Source organism: Mytilus californianus, unplaced genomic scaffold (assembly GCF_021869535.1).
Source record: "Mytilus californianus isolate M0D057914Y unplaced genomic scaffold, xbMytCali1.0.p SCAF_4, whole genome shotgun sequence".
NCBI lineage: Eukaryota > Metazoa > Mollusca > Bivalvia > Mytilida > Mytilidae > Mytilus > Mytilus californianus.
The window spans coordinates 60,283,463-60,305,330 of record NW_026262690.1 but is presented as its reverse complement, the minus strand read 5'-3'; the positions used below and the strand labels follow the sequence as shown (position 1 = coordinate 60,305,330).

At 31.9% G+C, this 21,868-nt stretch overlaps 1 protein-coding gene across 1 annotated transcript; it reads left to right on the top strand.

Annotated features, from left to right (window-relative positions):
• The first annotated feature begins 271 nt into the window (after positions 1 to 271).
• On the top strand, positions 272 to 18,884 carry LOC127736997 (neuronal acetylcholine receptor subunit alpha-6-like). Its single transcript, XM_052247554.1, has 6 exons — positions 272 to 308; positions 2,399 to 2,559; positions 11,214 to 11,258; positions 11,927 to 12,051; positions 16,514 to 17,049; positions 18,352 to 18,884. Exons 1-6 carry the CDS (start codon positions 272 to 274, stop codon positions 18,771 to 18,773), a joined length of 1,326 nt encoding a protein of 441 aa, XP_052103514.1. The 3' UTR covers positions 18,774 to 18,884.
• The last annotated feature ends 2,984 nt before the right edge of the window (positions 18,885 to 21,868 follow it).

Sequence of the window (21,868 nt, the reverse complement as noted above, 5' to 3'; positions counted from 1 at the left end):
CATTCCCGTTGAAAATCAACCACATGATATTATGTGACCCATCTGTTCATCTAGCAACAGGATTGAATCAGAGGGTTATTTTGTGTATGGTTAAAACTCAAATATACACAAATTTTGTTTTCGTATTGAAATGCGGTTGACAAACTAAATACAAATAAACTTATTGATAATTTGAGCAAACTTGGAACGTATATTTTTGTCAATATACTTACAGTAACTTTTCAATAATATTTTTCGTCAAGTTGATTTCATATTATGGATATAACTTATAATGGAAATACCTTATTTTATAAACTTTATTCTTCTTGGTGAGTACAGTTTTTGTTATATACCGGTATATCAGTAATTATATAAATCATCCTGTTTAAAAAATGACAATCTAATTTCTGCCGTTCATAATCATATCTGTCTTAAAAAAAAATTTACCTCGGGGAATTTTATTCAAAATGTTCTTTTGAGTTTCATTAGTACACATTCTCTTGAGATATACTAAAAGAGAATTTGGTGGCCATTTGGTGGTTTCATTTTTTTTATTCGTCAAGTTTTAACAAATGTAATTATTTTAAGTTGCAATTTTAAATTCCCATTTGTCAGCAGAAAAAAATCTTCTACCTTATCTTATAGGTTAGTATATCTTAATATATACGTTATACTCGTGCATATGGAAATTTACGGACTTATCTACAGGGGTATTCCGACAGATTTATGGGGAAGAACAATTGAAATCGTCCCTACATTATTTTGTTTACGGCCATCATCAGGAATTGGTCGGCGAATACGTCTGTTTGTCAACTCACTAGCGATATGTTTTTGTGGTCTCAGATATTTAGATATCACAATAGTCTGTTCTCGATTGTGACATTTTGACTGAGTGTGGATTAGCATTGCGGGTCATGTTTGCATAGTTTCTGTTTGTAACCTTAATTCGTTTCTTTGTTATGGCTTCGTGAGATTTAAAAATCGGTACACTACTGTTGTCAAAATCCCTAAACCGATCCCGAAAGTCAACCCAAGCTCATCTATATTAACGTGTGAACACAGTTCAGTGGTTGTCGTCGATTAATGTCTGTTAGATTTGGTTTTCGTTAAATTTTTTTTTATAAATTCAACCGGTAGTTCTCTTGTTTGAATGTTCACATTTTTTCGGTACCTCATATAGCCGATTATCCGGTATTTTTTTTCTCTCATTGTTGAAGTCAGTATAATGCTATAATTGCTTACATCCACGTCATTTGAAATCTGTTGGATAGTTGTTTCATTTGCGATCATTCCACATCTTCATACTTGTATATTAAGAAGATTAAAGATGTCTATATACGACTTAACCAAATTATGCACTTCGAGCTCGATCAGAACCGCGGTTATGGAATAGTATCCCTGATAAAATAAGTTCTGAATGTGGGATGTTTAACTTGTTTAAAGCTGTCGTGTTGGGTTTTCGATATTGAACAACAGTAATTAAATATTCATCTCAAAATTTGAATAAACAAATAAACGCAGCAAGAGTTTACATATTCAGTTGATTATGTGATATACAAATACATTGTTATGGGAAAGGTGTATTGGGATAATACGTATATAGTTTAATCACGATATGTCATTACAGTGATCATGGTAAACTTTCAAATATCGAACATGAAACATTAATTATTCAAGAGACAAATACATCTAGTTTGTTTTATCGAAGAACTTATTTGTTCATATTCAAACAGTTGAATGTAACAGAACATTACATTGGTATTCCTAATTCTTGCCAAATTACATTATCACCTATATTATACCTGTTTGGAGAATTAAATATAGAACACAAGTAATTTTCTGGTGTAAGTGTTCTCGTTATATAACTCTCATGTATCTTTTACTTCGATATGAGTGTGTTATCAAAATGAATGCTTATAAACGTATTTATATTGTTCGTATACCGTACTGATGATCGAAGGTGAAACCGGTAGGATAATGGACGTTATCGTCAAATTAAAAAGACATAGAAAAAACAAAATTTAATGTTTTGCAGATCATTGGGAAAAAAAGGATTGAGTCTATCTGCATATCGTCTTAAAATCATTACAGATACAGATTCTACCACCACATCTCGAGCAATATGAAATTTCTCCACTCTCGAAAGTTATATTTGAAAATTTAACTGGCTCGAGTGGAGAAATGTCGTGTAACATTCGATGTAGTGATCTTTCTTGGTGTATATATATATTTTATATATTGTATACAACATCGTCCATTTTAACGATCCAGCGCCCTCGTAAGAATGTCTATATGTATATTATATATATATATAACAGAAAGAGTTTATTTTCATTCTATTCTATTTATTTATTTATTTTTAAAAGGTATGGGTATCATTATAAAAATAGTTATTTTTTATTAATATGATTATTTACAGGTGTGGTACAGACAACTGTTCTTCATCCTAAGCAGAATTATAGTATTGAACTAGAAGAGAGACTCAGGACTGAAATGTTTACTAACTATACAGTTCAACAAAGACCAAGCCAAAAAGTCCGAGTTGCCATTAAGTTCAATCTTTTAACAGTAAATGACTTGGTATGCCATTCATTATAAACTATATAGTAAATGTTTTGATGTCATTTCTGAGGATTTTTGTTGTTGAAATAAATCCCCTATGTTTGATAAAAAATTTCGGATTACTGCTCAAAGATTTTTCAATTGATAACCAGTTGATTACAAAATAGATGACTGATTTGAAAAAAGGGGTCTAGATTTATTGCAACTTGATTCTGTCAATAACTTATTATTGATATTTTAGTTCGTTGGTTCAGCTTTGATCAATTCTATAACTGTTAATCACATAATGACAGGGAGATGTGTTAAGGTAGCATATTGTCCAAAAACCTCTTACCTGGAATTTTTCATAAACACACATCTGAGAAGAGTTTATGGACCATGAATTGCATGGTTGAAGTCCCTGCTGTCAAGACAGTTCAGCTGGGGCAGTTCTAAAAAAGTATGGAGGGTCATACGGGCCACCAAAGAATGGTGGGCGCTATCACGACTACAGGCGGGATTGTGGGCGAAGGGATTAAACGTATTTTATCGAAATCGTCAAATTTTACTTCTGTTGGGTTTTAGGGGCGTTTTGGGGTGTAAAACTCACAAAAACACTCTTTTAAGGTTGAAAATCGGAAAATGTTTTTTTTTTTTAGTTTAAACGTATTTTATCGAAATCGTTAATTTTGACTTCTGTTGGGTTATAGGGGCGTTTTTGGGTGTAAAACTGACCAAAACACTCTTTTAAGGTTGAAAATCGGAATTTTTTTTTTAGTTTAACTCATTCAACCCCAAGAGATTTTTGGAAAATCAGGCATTTTCGAAAATTTGCAAACATATGCAAATTATATGCAAATTAGTAGACTCTCGATGCTGTAGCTGATGCTGATCTATTAAACTATGTATTGAGATTTGGGGGCGGGTGGCATGGGTGGGGTTGGGGTGGGAGTTGGTATATTTTCTGGTGGGTTTGACCCCACCCCTACTGAAAAATGGTCATTTTCAGTCTATTTTTCGATTTTAATACAGCATTGAGAGGTGAACATTGACCAAACTGTGTTTCTTTGTCATTCAAGTATTACCTTATAGTTACAGCAGTCCATCCATACTGACTGGAAGTACATGTGACTTGTGTCTTGCTGAGGAATTATTATTGGCAAGCCAGGTCTGCCTAAATGTCTGTTTTTTACAGATTTCTGACAAAACTGTGACCTAGATTTTACAGACCAGATTTATTTTGACCGTATTATACCTCCTTGTGTTCCTGTACCACCTATGCATGTATTTATGATAATAGTTAATAACCTACAGCCCATACCAGTAACGTGGCCATCAAAAAACTCCCACCCCACCTGATTTTGGCTACTTTTCACGTTTTCCCGATTTTGAACTCTAAAAAGGCCATTAAAGTTACCATATTTTCATAATCACACATCTGAGAAGAGTTTATGGACCATGAATTGCATGGTTGAAGTCCCTGCTGTCAAGACAGTTCAGCTGGGGCAGTTCTAAAAAAGTATGGAGGGTCATACGGGACATCAAAGAATGGTGGTTGCCATCACGACTACATGCGGGATTTGGGGCGAAGAGGTTAATAATGTCCTTCTGCATTGCAGGGCAAATAATATTTGAGATTGAAAGGTGATACAGCTTTAAAGTGACTCAATACAAATTAAAATTGTTAAGAAACATTTTTATTTCTAACAGACGAAGACTTGATACAGGGCCTTTCATTCGGAATAAACGTAAGATGACTTATGGCTTGTATTGTCACTTTGGTATCTCCTGCCTCATATTATGCACGTTAACCTTGTCTTAACGTTATTTATCAAAACAAGATCATATTTTACCCTGAAAATGTTCTTTGATTCGTTATTTCCAATACTAATTTTGAGTTAATTATTATTTTGAAATGTTGGAAGACTTCTTCACTTTGATTGATTATAAATTATAGGTTACTTCCGTTAAGTCTTTAACGTCTTATTGATAACTTTATTTTTATATTCGATGTATTTCAGTGTCCTATATTCATACATATTTTAGGTGCGAATTTGTGCAATTTATCAATTCAGATATTAACTCTCTGGTAAAAATGCATTTTAGTGTCGAATTTCCTCTCATTTATTACATTTTCCTCGCCAAAGAAATATGTAGTGCTTCCGTGTTAGATTTTCCTGAAAACATTGAGTCACCATGATAAACAAACTATTAGGTTTAATGATCTCTGGTGGAGAGTTCTCTCATTGGTTTTTATACCACATCTCCTAATTTTCATATTCAAGTATTTTTAAAACCTTTGGATATTGAAATCTTACCGTCCTACAGTGCAATGCCGGCGGCTATATTGCGAAGAAGATTTCATACCTCAGCGTCATGAACAGTGCATAGTGACACGATCTTGAGCATCGGCCATACCAAATTTGTAGAGAATTTTTATACAGAAAAGAAGCAATTAATTCTTGTTTCAAACTACTAATAAGAAAATTGATATCCGTCCACAAAATACAAGATATAATTATTCATCAACAATAGTTTTATTGTTTGAACGGTTGGAAAAAAGAATTTTTATGTCACTTTCATTTCTCTCTGCTTATTTGTACTGTATTTGTTTATATTTCTCTGAATATGTTTATTGACTATACAATTTTAGTACATATATCTTTCACAACTGTAAGTGATATGAAATATGGGTAGTTTGAAAATTGGATGCATAAATTGTAGAGGCCTGTCTTCTGATAAAATAAAAAGAAGAGATATATTAAGCAAATGAAGAGAAAATTATTATATGGTTTTCTTGGTAGATACTCATTGTAAAAAGGAACTTGAAAAGTATTGGCAAGCAGAATGGGGATATAAAACAATATTTGAGTCTCATACCTCGAGCAGTAGGGATGTGGCTATCTTGTTTAGAAGCACTTTTTCTTTTGAAATTTTTGGGCAAAAAGTGGATCAAGATGAGAACTATGCAATTCTAGATATAAAAATTTTCAATCATAGAATGACAATATTATAGCAGTAGTATATGACCCAATGAGGACAAACCAGTTTTTTATGAAATATTCGAACGAGATATTGAAAATTTTGGTAACACGTCAGTAATAGTTGCGGTTGATTGGAATTTACCACAAAATTATGATATGGATACTTTACATTAGATATGGTTGATGTTTATAGGGAATTACACCAAGAGAAAAAAGGTTTTCCTAGAGAGGACCTAACAAGAAGCAAGTTAGACTGGACTACTTTCTTGTCTCATCTGATTTTCAACCACTTATCACCTCATGTGAACAATATCTTATTCATCTTTAAAAAAAAAGAACGCAGTAAGGAAGAAAGAGAATTAGAACTTCAGCTGAACAAATTGAACAGTAATGAAAACGTTAATAAAAAAGGGAAGAAATAACTCGTATTGAACTTCTGTTATTAAGGTCATTAAGAGAATCTAGAATAAAGGGCAATTATGAGAGCAAAAGCAAAATGGCAAATTGAGGGAGAGAGAAGTACAAAATATCTTTGCAATCTAGAGAAAAGAAAGTATTTATAGAAAATTTAATACAAAAATTAACTTTAGATAGTGGTGAAACTATCACTAATCAAGCAAAAATTCGTGCAGAACAAAAGTTATATTATGAGAATCTTTATACATCCAAGAAAACATTTATAAATAATTTACACATGACTAATTTCTTTTCTTTGGAAAACCCATTTATCAAAATTCTCTTTGATGAACAAAATATTGAGTTAGAGGGGGAATTAAAAAGCTGAGAAATTCATAATGCATTAAAAAATATGAAAAATTGAAAATCTCCTGGTTTGGATGGTTTTACCACTGAGTTTTATAAAAAATTTTGGCACAACATTAATTTTTTCCAGCTGCATTCTTTCAAAGAAGCATTTCAAGAAGGTAAATTATCAATTTCACAAACACAAGGAGTTATCACCTGTCTACCTAAAGATGGTAAACCCAAACATTTTCTAAAAAATTGGCTACCTATTTCACTACTTAATGTAGACTATAAAATAGTATCAACATGTATTGCAAATATAATTAAAAAAGTCCTTGATCACCTGATTAATTAAACTCAAACTGGTTTTATGAAAGGCAGATATATTGGTGAGTGTACACGTCTTATATATGACCTATTACAAAAAGTAGACGAGGAAGATATTCCTGGCTTGCTTATCTTGTTGGATTTTGAAAAAGCTTTCGATGCTCTAGAGTGGAACTTTATATGCGAAACTTTGAAATTTCTAGGTTTTGGTGACACAATAGTGAAATGGTTCACAACCCTATACAAAAATTCAAAAAGTTGTATTCAAAATAATGACTATCTATCTGATTTTTTTGTAATAGAGAGGGGGTAAGGCAAGGGGACACGCTGTCTCCCTACCTTTTTATTTTATGTTTGGAACTGCTTAGTGCATCAATAAAATATGACAACAACATTAATGGTATAAAAATTAAAAATTCTGAATTTTTCTCAGCCAGTATGCGGATGATTCAACTTTGATCCTGGGGGATAGTGAAGAATCTCTGAACAGTGCTCTGAATAAGATAGACTTGTTTTACTCCTGCTCTGGTTTGAAGACTAAAATTGAATTCAACCCTTTTTGGCAAAATGTAAGTTCATCATGGGGATCACTGTGTGAACCTCTGTCCACAGCCCCAAGTGATATCTTGTCTCAACCATTGTTTTTAAATGATAATATTATGATTGGTGGGAGAACAGCTTTTTATAATAGTTGGATAAATAAAAATATATTTTTCATAAATGATCTCATAAAGGAAAATGAAGAATTTTACAATTTTGAGGAATTTATTAGAAACTACAATATAGAAACAACTTTCCTAGAGTTCTACGGACTAATCTATGCACTTCCAAAGGAATGGAAAAAAAATTATTCATTCACAAGTCTTTTTCAAACTAAGTACAGTCTGTCACAAAATTGTAACCGCCATGAAAACAGTAGATAAAGTATCAAAACATTTCTATAAAATTTTTCTAGATAAAATAAATGAAACCCCATCTTGTATACAAGAGAAATGGAAAACAAAATTGGGAATCGATATCGTGGCCGAAGAATGGAATTTCTATTTTAGTCTTCCTTTACTTATAACTGAAGATCCCACATTACGGGCATTTCAATATAGATTACTCCATAGAATTCTAGGAACAAATACTTTACTTATGAAATGTAAATATAGTGAAACAGAATTGTGCACTTTTTGTACAGAAATAAAAGAATATGTTCGAACGTTCTGGCTAAACTTTTTTCAAAAGTTTGAAGAGGTATGTAAAATAAGTATTCACCCAACTTTATCAAGTATAAACTTGTATTTAAAGATATTCTTAATACATGTATTCTGATATTGAAGAGATATGTTTACTTATGTCGAGTTAAATTTAAAGTCCCATCTGTTTCTGAAGCAATTGAATGGCTTAGATATTATTATAGGATTGACATGGTCTCTATAAGTTTGTGGTCGAACAATAAAGCAATAAAAAGAAAAGAAAAATTGTCAAATATTGATAATATTATTAATGGAAATAGAGCTTAAGAAGATGTATTCTTTACTGTATTATTGACTTATTATTCTATAATAACAATTATGGTTAACCATATATTTATGAGTTATTGCAAAAGTTTTTTTTACATCTTTATTTGTAGATGAGACTTGAGAATATGAAAATAAAAATATATATTACAAAAAAATCCAATAGTTTTATTATTATCTTTAAAAATAAGACCGCAAAATAAAAAAAGATTATTTGAATACAAAATTGTTTAATTTTATTTATAATGCTACAAAAAAATGGTTGTGAATTATCCTTTTCTGATAAACTTATTTCGAATAAGTGAAAATATTCATTAGTTTATAATATTTTTATCCCTATTGTAAAAGTTTTTAAGACTAAATTTACTACAAGCTATGAAATCTAAAACGTCAATACAAACACAAATCAACGGAATACAATCAATAAGAAAAGTAAAAATTAACACTAGGAAATGAAATATTATCCCGGGTGACATAGATTTTACTATATTATACTACTGCTATATGAACAATAAGGTTTAGCTAGGTTTAGCTAACTATAAAAACAGGTTTAATCCACCATTTTCTACATAAGGAAATGCCAGTACCAATTCAGGAACATGACAGTTGTTTCCCATTCGTTTGATATGTTTGTTCTTTTGATTTTGCCATTCGATACGGGATTTTCCGACTTGAATTTTCCTTAAAGTTCGGTATTATTGTTATTTTACATTTTGTTTTCATATAAAAAGGTCTGAGAAAAAAAACACAATTTCTTAAGAGGACCTTAGTAAGAGTAAGTTCATGAACATTAATTTCATTGGTATTTTTAGGAAAAAACTTAATTGTCAAAAGAGAAGACGTAATATCTGCTAAAATTGTGAAAATATTAAGTAGTGTCTTATTGGATCTTTAGAAATTTAAGTCATAGAATGAAATTTTAAGCAGGAAAAGGATACAAGAGGATCATGGTTGGACCTCATTAAAATACCTATTATTTGTCGGTAAATCGACTAAAGTGGGGCTAAAATTTCATAATTCGTATAGGGAAATACAGTCGAACCTCGTTGTGTCGAACTCGGTAATGTCAAAAACTTCGATGAGTCGATGTAATTTCTCGGTTCCTGTAAAATTCCCGTCTGATCAATGCATAATTACCTCTGATGAGTCGAACTCGGTTGATTCGAATACTCGGTTAAGTCGAGCAAATTTTATAGTCCCGTCGATGTAAAATCAATGTAAATTGACCCCGATGTCTCGAAGTTCAAAAGTAAGAATTTTCGAAAGATGCAGACCTAATGATAAAAATTCAGATCGGATGTATTTCTTATGTAACCTAATAATGTTCAAAAGAAATTAAAGCTGAGTACAAGGGCATCATTCGTAAATATAAATCAACATGCAGACATCTTATACGTTCATGTATTTCACACCCAATCTTTTATGGTAGTATTCTTTATAAAGCACAAAAATGTCGGCCTTCACCTAAAAAGCTAACCAAACCTTTAAACAGACTTATTCAGAAGGGATATAGTTACGATACTGTTGTCAGGTAATTAAAGATGGCATATTTTGTACTAATACTGATTCACTCATAGGGTCTTTGCATCGGAAATAAACACATTTATTCGAAAACCAGTTGTTGGCATGATACGGGTAATGTTCTTCTCATATATTTTATGATGGTATGATACTAAACCCCTAACGGGAGGGATTGTGCTTGATTTTCATATGATGAAGACATAATCTTTCAATCAGTTTAATTCAGGTCTGGAGCTGGCATGTCAGTAACTGCTAGTAGTCCTTTGTTAATTTATGTATCATTGTCATTTTGCTTAGTTTCTTTTGTTACCTATTCTGACATCGGACTCGGACTTCTTTTAAACTGAGTGTTACTGTGCGTATTGCTGTGTGTTTGTTTTTTATGCATTGTCTAGATGTATAGGGGAGGGTTGAGATCTCACTAAATTTGTTTAACCCCGCCGCATTTTTGCACCTGTCCCAAGTCAGGAGCCTCTGGCCTTTGTTAGTCTTGAAGAATTTTAAATTTTAGTTCATTTATATGTTTTGGAGTTTATTATGACGTCCATTTTCACTGAACTAGTACAAAATTTTGTTTAGAGGCCAGCTGAATCCCGCCTCTGGGTGCGGGATTTTCTCGCTATGTTGAAGACCCATTGGTAGCATTCAGCTGTTTTCTGCTCTTTGGTCGGGTTGTTGTCTCTTTGACACATTCCCTATTTCCATTCTCAATATTATACTTGTTTGTACAACAGTTAAAATGACATGTTTATGGTGACCGGTAATTAACACCTTTGTTGATCGTCCAAGCAGAACGTTAGTGTGTTGAACATATTTCATCTGACATAAAAACGAAACGAATTTAATTGACCCAAGCCAAGTTTAAATGAATAGTTAGAATTAAAATTAATCAATTATAATAAATAAAAGAATTAAAACAATTATGATAAATTCATAATGATTTAATGTGAAGCAGACGACCTCATCAGAGACCATTCAGAACTTGTTTCGTTCCGCAAGTGATTTCATAATTTATATTGACTGACCTTTGTAAATATTTGTGTATACTCTTGATTTTATCTGTGAATGATTTGTATCTATACTTGTGTGTTTAATTATGATGAAAGACAAAAAATATAAAATATGGAGATACAATACACAATCATAAAGTGTCATATCGAAAAAGGCAAACTGTTCAAAGTATCTAGTTTACACAAATCTCATACCGTATTTCATGCATTCCAAATTTATGACAACATACTCGACTTCGGATAAGTCGAATACTTTGGTCCGGTCTCTTCGACTTCGACATAATGAGGTTCGACTGTATAATAATACTATCAAGTACATACAGCAGAAGTTTACAGTCTAGGCTATTTCTAATGAACATGTCGTTGACATAATTAAGACAAATTAAGGACATTTCCATGTGGTACTCCACATGTTTATGTCTGCTAAATTGTATTCTGTTCTATTTACATTAACCAACTGTTTTCTTCAATCAAAAGCGGAATTTATAATCAACTTATATAAGAGCATGCATTTTTTTTCTTTTCTGTGAATGAACATTTTAAAACTTATTCTACTGGAGACTTTACTTACACAAATGCAGGTTTTTTTCTCTAAATTTCAGAATATAAAAGATCAGACATTGTCATTATCTGGTTACTTGACTTTGGTAAGTCTATACTGAGAAATATTTGTGTATCTGTTCTATCAGTTCAAAGGTATCAAACAGAATTTGGAATATGGATCGAGGTTTACAGAATAGCGAATAATGGACAAAAAAAATAGATTAGAAAAAAATGGGCAAAGGAAACCCAAAAATTAAGGGAAAAAGAAATGAATTGGATGAATTTAATTAAAACGGAGGATGCTATGCAAATAACACTTCAAGGTTAAGTTAAAGTCAGTTAAGCGCCTCGGAAATACCTAATTAATTTTACCTACAACTGTATTGGGTACATGTGAAACCACAATAAAAGAAGCAATACATTTTTCTCCATAGAATATGGCGTATGATTAATGAATATTCGTCAATCAAACATCAACCCAAATACATGAAAATCAGCTGACATCTTGATGTGTTCAAAAATACAGACCGTGTAACAAAATACGGTTTAATTGAGCACCTACGAAAACATAGTTATAGTTACTCTTGTTTTTAATTCACAATAATGTTAAAATAATCGAATACAATATACGTAGAAACATGTATATAACCATGACATAATTTCATCAGTTTGTTTATTTTAGCAATTGACCGGAATCTTATAATATAAAATTGATAAAATATTTCCTAGTACCATTGTTGAGTTTATACCATAGACTGTCTTTTCTTTTTAGGATTGGAAAGATACCAGATTGGTCTGGAATAAATCAAGCAAAACATCGCAAGATTATTCAAACATTAAATTTCTATTTGCAACAGAAGAGTACGTTTGGAGACCATCAATTATTATAGAGAATGGGTGAGTGATTTGATTTTCTTATTAAGTGAGGCAGCACAATGCCTTTTTGTCATTGAGAACTGCCTTCTGAAAAACTTGAAGAAATTTTAAAATGAAATTTCTTCCTTTTGTGATTGAGAATTGCCTCCTGAAAAACTTGAAGAAATTGTAAAATGAAATTTCTTCCTCATAAAATGTATTATAGGTCCTTTTATAAAAATCCTTCTGTCATAAAATAAAATTACAAAGTCAAAAGAATCAACACGTGATTCTGATTGACCAATTCATTTTTGTGTTGCCTTTACCCGCAAAGAGAAATATTCATTTTTTTTTCAAATGTTCAAGGAATGATGATTGGGATACCCTGATATCGTACACCACATCGTATGTTGTATTAAACGTTTAGTATACATGATGGCTTAAATTCCTTTATGTCCCCAAGGTAACAATATCCAATACCACATTTTTCAGATTCACTGAAATTATTTGACTATTTGTATTCAACCCCTCCTAGGTTAATGGATATCTGGCCCTATACAAATTGTTTTAATGATGTATAAAACTTGACTTCAAAGTGAATTTTGTGGTTCTCTTTGAGCGATTGCTATTAATAATACTTGGTAGAGTCATAGACATTGAACAAATGATGATTTATTGAATCATTTCGCCGATTGCGATTCTTAACAAAACAAAACACAAATCTCATATAAAAGGGAATTAGTTTAAACCTATTTGAATTAACTAAATGATATACCTCATCACCGAAACAAATTGTTATCAAGGATTTTGGTGGAATAATATCTTTGAACTTTCAAAAAGTTTAGTCATGCAAGGTTAACTACTGCAGAAGATTTTCAAATATCTACAATACAATTCAAAACAGGAATTATGGAATTACTACTTTAAAAAAATCTGAAAAAAGGTAATGTGATAGTGGGATGTATAGGTTAAATAAATGATAAATGTTGACAATGAGAAGTGGTCGTCACTTGAACAAACAGTTTACAAGACTTCAAAAGAATTCAATCAAATCATAAATTGCGACAAAACATGGAAATAAGTGGATTGTGACACAAGTAGAAATTTATTAAATCTTTTCTGTATTTTGTGTATTTGATGAAGCAAGCCAACACTTGTGTTGTTCAATTTAAGCTATGTGTTTTTGTTGAGGAGTATGTTCAATTGCTCATCTACAATTTTTCCATTTGTTGAAGTTTTGATATGAACAACGTTGGTTTGTCATACATAGACAACATAGATAGTTGCTGTTTTGTCTGGTAAAAACTAAAAAGTGGGAGAGTATTTTTTTTAAGTCTTAATATCAAGTTGTTATAATGATCGTGCTAAAATTGTTTTCAAATTCTGAACTCTATTTTCATTAATTTATAAAAAAAATTTCCATAGAAGATTATTATTAGTTTCTCTCTACTAAGCATTAGTTTGAGATTTATTACTTAACGACACATTGTTGTGTTAATTTTTGTCAGATGGCATCAATTAACCTTTTTACTAAAATGTAGAATCAATGTTAAGCTTTTTAACAACGTAGCTAAAGATGTCCTATCTTGATCTAGAGTTTTTGTTTCAAGAACTAAGGATATTGTTTTCAATACATGTAGTTAAACAATTAATAAGAAGACAAAAAATCAGAAACAATAATCCTTATAGTTCTCACGAAGCCTCCATTAAAATTAAAGTACTTGTGATGGGCCAGTAAATATTTAAAACTTACACCATGGGACGAAAAAAACATTCTAACCGAATAAGTAAGTAGATCACGCCTTTGGTGTTTACCTCTTTTGAAGCCCATGACACTTTAGCACTTCAGAGTTATAAATAAATCATTTTTCGATGTTTTACTTTTATTAACACAATAACAATAAAAAGGTAGGGTAAGAAATATCAATATTGATTTTGTTCTACAGGAAACATTATATTTGTAGATAAGATATGGATAGCGAATGAAAAATATTTAGAACGTGTTCGAAGTTTGTGGTTCCTGTTTCTATGAAAAAGTATTTTTTGAATTGAGGCAATGTTTCATTTAAGTCAGCTTAGTTAAACTTATTCTAGCAAACAGTACAAGACAGACGTGAATAAGCTCATCATAGATACCAGGATTAATATTTTGTACGCCAGACGCGCGTTTCGTCTACAAAGGACTCATCAGTGACGGTCGAATCAAAAAATTAAAAAGTCTAAATAAAGAACGAAGTTGAAGAGCATTAAACTGTGCACACAGTAGCTTGTTGCAAGAGGTTCTTCGTCATATAAAAAAGAGAAGTTTGCTATTGCAAAATTGAAATCATCTCTTTTGTCGTATATTCTAACTTTCAATTTCGTCATTTCTGTAACAAAACAGTTAAACCAACTTATTATTTTCATTCATACAGTAACCGTTATTCATATCTTTTTTTATAAATGTAAGCCAGTACAGATGTTTTTGGAACTGTATAATACTCTGGTTGATTTTCATAATCAATTAAGATGGTTAAGGATAAAATTGAGAAAGGAAACGGGGGATTTGTCAAAGAGACAACAACCCGACCAAAGAGCAGACAACTGCCCAAGGCCACCAATGGGTCTTCAACAAAGCGAGAAAAGCCCGCACCTGTAGCCGGGCTTCAACTGGCCCCTAAACAAGGATGAAATCATTTCAGGTTTAGGAATTTTTGAGAGATTTTCGGACTCCTTGGGTTATTTTTTTACGATAAAGGGTATAATATTTTGCCCCATATCGCCCACTTTTCTTTCCATAGAAAACTCAAATAGCTAATCAAAGGTCATGACCAAAATTTAAGTAGATTCTGAATTTCTTTTCTTACAATTTAAGACCCAAATAATGCCAATGCTAAAAGTCCGAGTCAGCCTTTTTTCCCGCCATTTTTTTTAAATCAAAATATCTCGAAAAGGAGTTCCTTAGCCTATCAATATTTTTAGCTTATTTTGTTCTTTAAATAATGCTCAACTGATTTATAGTTTCAATTTTAAATATCAAATGTGTTTAATTTCACCTGACTACATCCATAAGTGTTTTTAAATGATGTTTCTTTTTTTGATGTCATAAGAACGTTTTCTGCCAATATGAGGGAAAAGTGTATATTTTTTTTCTATAATTTATTATAATTTTTTAGACTTTTGTTTTGTTCCAGACAGTATGTTTACCTCTAGTATCTTTTGGATTTTATTGTGTCGTTCAGTTGTAGTTTCGTTGAAGTATTAGATTTTGACTTTAAATTTTTAAAAACCGTTTTGCCATATAACTCTAAACGTTTTTAAACATCGTTGGTTTCCCACACTTTTGGTTCAGACTGTAAATGGTGAAGGATAACTGAAATGCACACCGATTTTTTTTAATATAGCTCGTAGATTGGTCTGTGAAATCATATACTATAATAAGCTTCTAAGAATTTTGCTAAACATAAAATTAAAATAAAACAAGAAACAAATAAAATTTTATTCCTTCCACTGTTTTGAAGATCTTTAAAAATCAATGAAGATTTGAAGAAGTATTGTTATGTCGCTAATTATGATACCAAATAATGTACTCAGACCGGGTCCATAATATCAATATATTTAGTTTGAGAAGTGTTTACCTGTCGAATGATTTTATTGATAGGATTTGATTAAATATACCAGTAGATAGAAATAGATGTAAGGTATTCGTCGATGAGACACCAACCCAAAGATACTTACAACCTAAGGACATCCAGATCTCAACATAGTCCTAAACGATGAACTATGGTCTATATAAAATATGTCAAGCTCTAAACCCCGCGGAATCGATGAAAATGTGAATACATTTAAGATATGATAAAAAAGAACTGACAATATTGGTTCCTGACTAAGGGAATGTACATGAACATGTGGCGGGGTTAAACTAATTTTTGGCATCTTCTTTTTTTTTAGTCTCAATCAGTGGACTTGCTGCGCTACTGTCGTGATTTTTACCATACCTTTCTAAAATTCTCCGTTGATAAAATTAGAAATGATTAAGAAACTACAAAGGTTTCACTCCTTATTAAGGCAAAGTTGACCTTTGATCGATTAAACCATGCTTTAAAGGTTCCATATAGTCATATGTAGTTATTCACGTGTTCAGGTATTTATACATCCTTGGATTTCAATTTTTTTCGTTGGGGCAATTTTGATGAAGGTAAATCCAGAAAAGCGCTCTGGACGTAACAAATTTACAAAATGTTATTTTCTATACAAAGGGAACGCTGTATACCTAAATAGAATATTGGTAAAATAAATAACAAAAGCACAAAGGAAAACAAAACAATTATAAACTTTACCGTATCAAATAAAGTTTTCTTATCCAGTAAAGTTCACATAGTTTTCTTAAATCTTGTCATTCTCTTTTATTCGTCCATCTTTACTTCGTGCGCAGTTTTTAAAGGTCACCTTTTATGAACATGCTGCTTATTGTAGTGTAAATATTTCATTTGTTTCTGTATTCCGTTCTTATCATTTCATATAGTGTTGATGGGATATCTGTAATCAGCGATAAGTCAGTGCCAATGAGAATAGCACAAGATGGTAGAGTTATATGGAACCCAGCTGGTGTATACAAAGTCAGTTGCGAGTCTGATACCAAATATTACCCTATGGACACACAAGAATGTTATTTGAAAATCAGTGCTTGGGCATATACTAAAGCTGAAATAGAACTGTTTTTCAAAGCGCAGAATGTCGATACAAGCTTTTATACTGTAAATGGGGAATGGAATCTACTTTCTGCAGAAAGTTTTAAATCGGAAGCAAACACCAGAGATGGTGATGCGTTCTCTTCAGTTTCGTTCTTGATCAGACTTCAGCGACGTCTTCTGTTTCATGTTGTTAACACTTTGTTTCCAGTAGCTCTGATGGCCATTCTGATAGCGTTTGTGTTCAAACTGCCAGTTGATTCCGGTGAAAAGATTGGATTTTCGTTAACCGTTTTGTTATCTTATGCAGTTTATCTTACGCTGATTTCGGACAATATACCCAGTACATCTGTCACTGTCTGTTTATTATGTAAGTAAAGCAAAAACGTATAACAAAATTACTGAACTCCAAGTCAAATTAAAAAAAGGAGAAGTCCGCTTTGTTCTCTTAAAATATGTAATACTGGCTTTTTAAGGTGAAATGAAAGACTCTGACTTGGATATTTTCAGGAGTAAAAAAAACTTATATATTATAATAAGTAGATGTGGTATAGTTGTCAATTTGCCCAACTATCCAACAGAGACCAAAGGACGAAGATGTGAACAAATATAGGTCAGTGTACAACGTTAAAAAATGAGCAATACCCATACCATTAAATAACCTATAAAAAGTCCCGGCTTGACAAATTACGCTAAAACAATAAAACAAAAACAAATATGGCAGACAGCGTCCAACGACAACCATTGAATAGCATACACCTGACCATGGATTGATAGGCTCATGACTTGGGACAGACACATAAAGAATGTGCATGGCTAAAACATGTTTGTGTGCAATAATTTAGGGATGTACTTCATCCAAACGGCATCAGCATGAAGTACTAGCAGTTTGATAGATGGGCTCTACTATTTTTTATACATTCATACAATCTACTGTATTGTGACAATCTGGGATATATAGATACGCAGCCACGTTTATGGCGTCTTGAGTTTTGTTATGTTTGATGAGATTCAATATTTTAGATTAAATCAATAGTCCAAAATTTACCTGTCATACCTCAGGCTATTTTACATTAACAACTAGTATTGTTAAATTTATTGACACTAATGATGGCTATTTGTTCAGCCGAAATATTTGTCAACACGATTTTATAACATCATCTTCATATATTACCATCTTTTATATTAGTATCGTTGCGCAAACCTTTAGACTTTTATATATAACTTAGAACTGGTACCGGTACTGACCAGGAAAATTCTGCTGCCTTGTTAAAACAATGCATTGTGATTGCCTTCACAAAGTTGTATAGCAATGAAATGACGGTCCAATGCTCTGTAGAGTAAAGTGAACAAACTCAATCCAGTGCGAGACAAGTACATCGTAATATAAATTTGCGTATTTGCACTTGCAAAATTCATATCGTTTCCACAAACGGAATTCGGACTCAAGCTGTTTTGACATCAATGGCAACGCCACCTGTATTTATTTACTCATACACATGGCCTTCTTTTCACTCGGGCAATTATGTATATTACTGATGACACAAGCATGAAAGTATGTCACTAGATTTTTGCATGCATATTTAAAAAATAATACGCCATGAAAGTACAAAGACATATCCTGTTTTTATTTGTATGGCCTGTTTAATGTTTGATGTTCATCACTTTTCAGCCATGTACCTTGCTTTCATATTGTTACTTGCTACCATTGCTGTGTGTTTAACTACATTTGTGATAAATCTACACATGCGCACAGACGACGAAAGAATCCCCGACTGGGTGAAGAAATTTACATCAACATACTTAATAAAATTTGCTTGTTGGAAACAAAATTGGGCTTGTAAGAGGAACAAAGTTAATCATAATGGATCGGACTTAAATGTAACCAGGACAGATGACATACCTCTTACAGATAAGGCAAATCACTCTGATATCGAGACAGAAAATGAAGAAGAATCCCGAAACCTTACATGGAAGGAACTATCAGAAATAATGGACAAAGTATTTTACAATATTTATATGATCCTCATCGTGATATCTACACTCGCATTATTTTTGATAATAATAATTGGGTATAATACTGCAGACAGTTAGTAGTGTGAGAATTTTAATTATAATGGAGTGGCAAAAGAACAATTTAAAACCCTCGGTACTTCAATCATGTTAACGTTATGTCTTTAAAACCGACGTCCTGAACTGCTCTGATATCTTTTTCAATGGATTGTTAACAAATATAAATGCTTTTTATTATTTTTTGGTGAAATATTAAATTAAAAATATATTTGACAAACACTTGAATATTGATCTTTGGATAGGACAGCTTATCACAAAGATTTCGGATCGCTCCTTCTTTATGCAAACAAATTAGAAGGTTATTCATTCATTAATTTTTTTTTAATCAGGAAATTTTCAAACGGTTAAAGTATGAATGAAACCTTATACCTTATAAATTTATAAATGATTGAGAAACTAAGGTTTCATCTCACTTAGGCAAAGTTGGCCATAGATGGATTTGGCTTTTATTTTTTGTTTGTTCATATAGCTATTCAACAGTTTGCTGTTCCTGTTCTTATATATCCTTGTCATTCAAATTTTAGTGTTCCCCAAGAAGGTAAATCCAGAAAAGCTGCGGTTTACATGTTGTCATGTACTATTATATTATTTATTTATGTATTTATCTGTCCTGAGTGTTCTTGCGTTTATTTGACCTGTATTCCTGTCACGTAGTGTTGTCATTTTAGCGGTATTTTTAACATTGTCATATAAGCAGGAGGTTTGGCTAGCCATAAAACCAAGTTCAACCCAAGAAAATTTGTTTTCTTAAAATGTCCTGTACTAAGTCCGGAATATGGCAGTTGTTATCAAATAGTCCGTTTCTATGTATGTTGGCGTTTGTTTTTGTTGCAGTTCAGTGATTCTGTTGTTCCGTTGTTTTCCTCTTATAGTTGATGTGTTTCCCTCTGTTTAGTTTGTAACCCGGATTTGTTTTTCGCTTAATCGATTTATGACTATTGAACAGCTACTACTGTTGCCTTTATTAAGGACGTATAACATTTACAAAGTGTTGTTCAAATTTTTTAGAAAATGTCGTATTGCAGTATGTATGTTTTTGCATAAAACTTAAATTTACGTCTTCAAAATATCAAATTAAATGTTTATGCAAAGATGTGTAAATGTCGTTTTGTCGTCTATAACTAATTGAGTGGATACTATCGTACGTGTATGACTGTGTTATAGTATACCTGGGTGTCAGTTAATATGCATTTCTTATTTCTCACCTTAATATGTTGTCAAATTATAAGACCTGTTTGATGATGTCTTATACTTTATTCGGATTCATTGATAGCATAATAATACAATCTTATATATAGACTAGAATAATTGTAAACTAAACGAATGCTGTGTTGAAACGCATTATTAAAAATAAAATAGCACACACGGCGTTGATATGGAAAAAAACACTCCTAGATCTACAACCTGCGACAATTTGAGGTTCACTTATAAGAGCAACACCACGGGTGTCACATGTGGTGTAAGAACTGCTTATCTTTCAGGAACATCTTAGTTCATACCAGCTTTTTGGTGGGTTTTCTTACTCAATTTTTAGTTTTCTGTGTACTTTTTGTTGTTTGAAGGTCTTTTGGTCGATGTTTTTATTTTGCCGAATGTGTTGTCTGTGTTGTTTTTTTTATAACTTGTTCAAGACTAAAAAGATATTAAATATCTGTGACAAAGCTTATAATAATAGCAGTATTATCTTTTTATTGAGTGAATAATACATGAAGTTATGGATAAACTACTTTCCTTTGAATGTCAAATTTTCTTCGCTGACTGTTCTGTTATCGTTACTCTGTAAACTACACTATCATATGATCGCATGAAGCAGAATTTGTTTAATTTCTTTTTAATGTTATTTCGATAAATGTGGATGTAACTTTATCTATTGTGGTCGTTTCAATTCTCTTTTCAATATAAAACATTCAAAAGTACACTAAATTGAAATTTAATGAAATGGTTTGCGCCATTTGCTTTTTTTTAATTAAAGTTTATGGTTCCGTTCAATAATTGCTTAGCAAATACTATTTTGAATCACAGTATCTGGCTGAACTTCAGAAAGAACCAGCGAAACACAATTTGATAGATATTCTAAACAATACATAAAGATCATTAGACGAAACAATATCTGTAAACGAATTAGATCATTGAAAAATTGAAAAAAATAATTTGTCCACCTAAATTTAGTCGTACTGACTCCAACGTTATTAATAACTAATTCCATGTCTATTTTAGACTTTGATATAAGAATTTTCTCATGGCTCAATATACAAAACTGCATGATAAACAGGACCACTTTTCCATTCCTTTGTTTAGTTTTCCTTTCATTAACGTGGATGTTTCGTTGACTCCTTCTAATTTTTCAGAAGGCTCGATATCCATGTGTTTGCAGGGCGGTCTCCGGTTATTATGAACGTAATATTTCGATTACTAGAATCTTTTTACAGCAGATATTGATATCATAATTTGGTCAATTGTGTTAATTTTTTTATTCAAGATATAGATTTCTTGTTGAAGAAAGATTCAACCAGAAGGAACTTGAACAGAAAAAAAACGGAAGATGCCAAGCAGACATTGGAAACTCATAAGATGAACAGAATCTGACAACGCCATGGCACCAACAATAAACGAAAAAAAGACACAAAAAAACAAACAAGTTCACATAATACTATATAGAAAACTGAGACTACAAGAACCCAACAAAATCAAAAGTGATTTCAGGTGCTTCGGAAAGGTAAGTAGATCTTGCTCCACATGTGGGATCGTCATGTTGCTCATTTTTAGTATCATTCGGTGATGTCACAATCGAAAAAGAGAGGACGTGATTGTGGTAAAGACAATTATCTGTAGTAATTTGTGACACAGATATTCCATAACGGTCAACTAACTTTTGTTGGTGTCCGTAAAACGTTCATGACTACAAGTTTCCCACTTGGAATCTTTGGTAAGCAGCAACCCTATATCAAAGTTAACATAACGCAAGCTCTTGGATATCGTAGAAACCTGTAGATATATACTCCATATGAAGGCGATGTTGGAATGTCGCTTAATTGAAATTGAAAGTACATAATTGGAAAGCTAGAATCATCCCTTTTGTCGTTAACTTTTTCTTCTATACTAAATCTTATTGTCAG

What these genes read in the sequence shown, in the direction of transcription:
- LOC127736997 (XM_052247554.1), top strand. Translation starts at nt 272, where the DNA reads ATGGAAATACCTTATTTTATAAACTTTATTCTTCTTG. An exon ending in TCAATTATTATAGAGAATGG is followed by an intron (nt 12,052 to 16,513) that starts GTGAGTGATTTG and finishes CATTTCATATAG; the next exon opens with TGTTGATGGGATATCTGTAA. An exon ending in TGTCACTGTCTGTTTATTAT is followed by an intron (nt 17,050 to 18,351) that starts GTAAGTAAAGCA and finishes ATCACTTTTCAG; the next exon opens with CCATGTACCTTGCTTTCATA.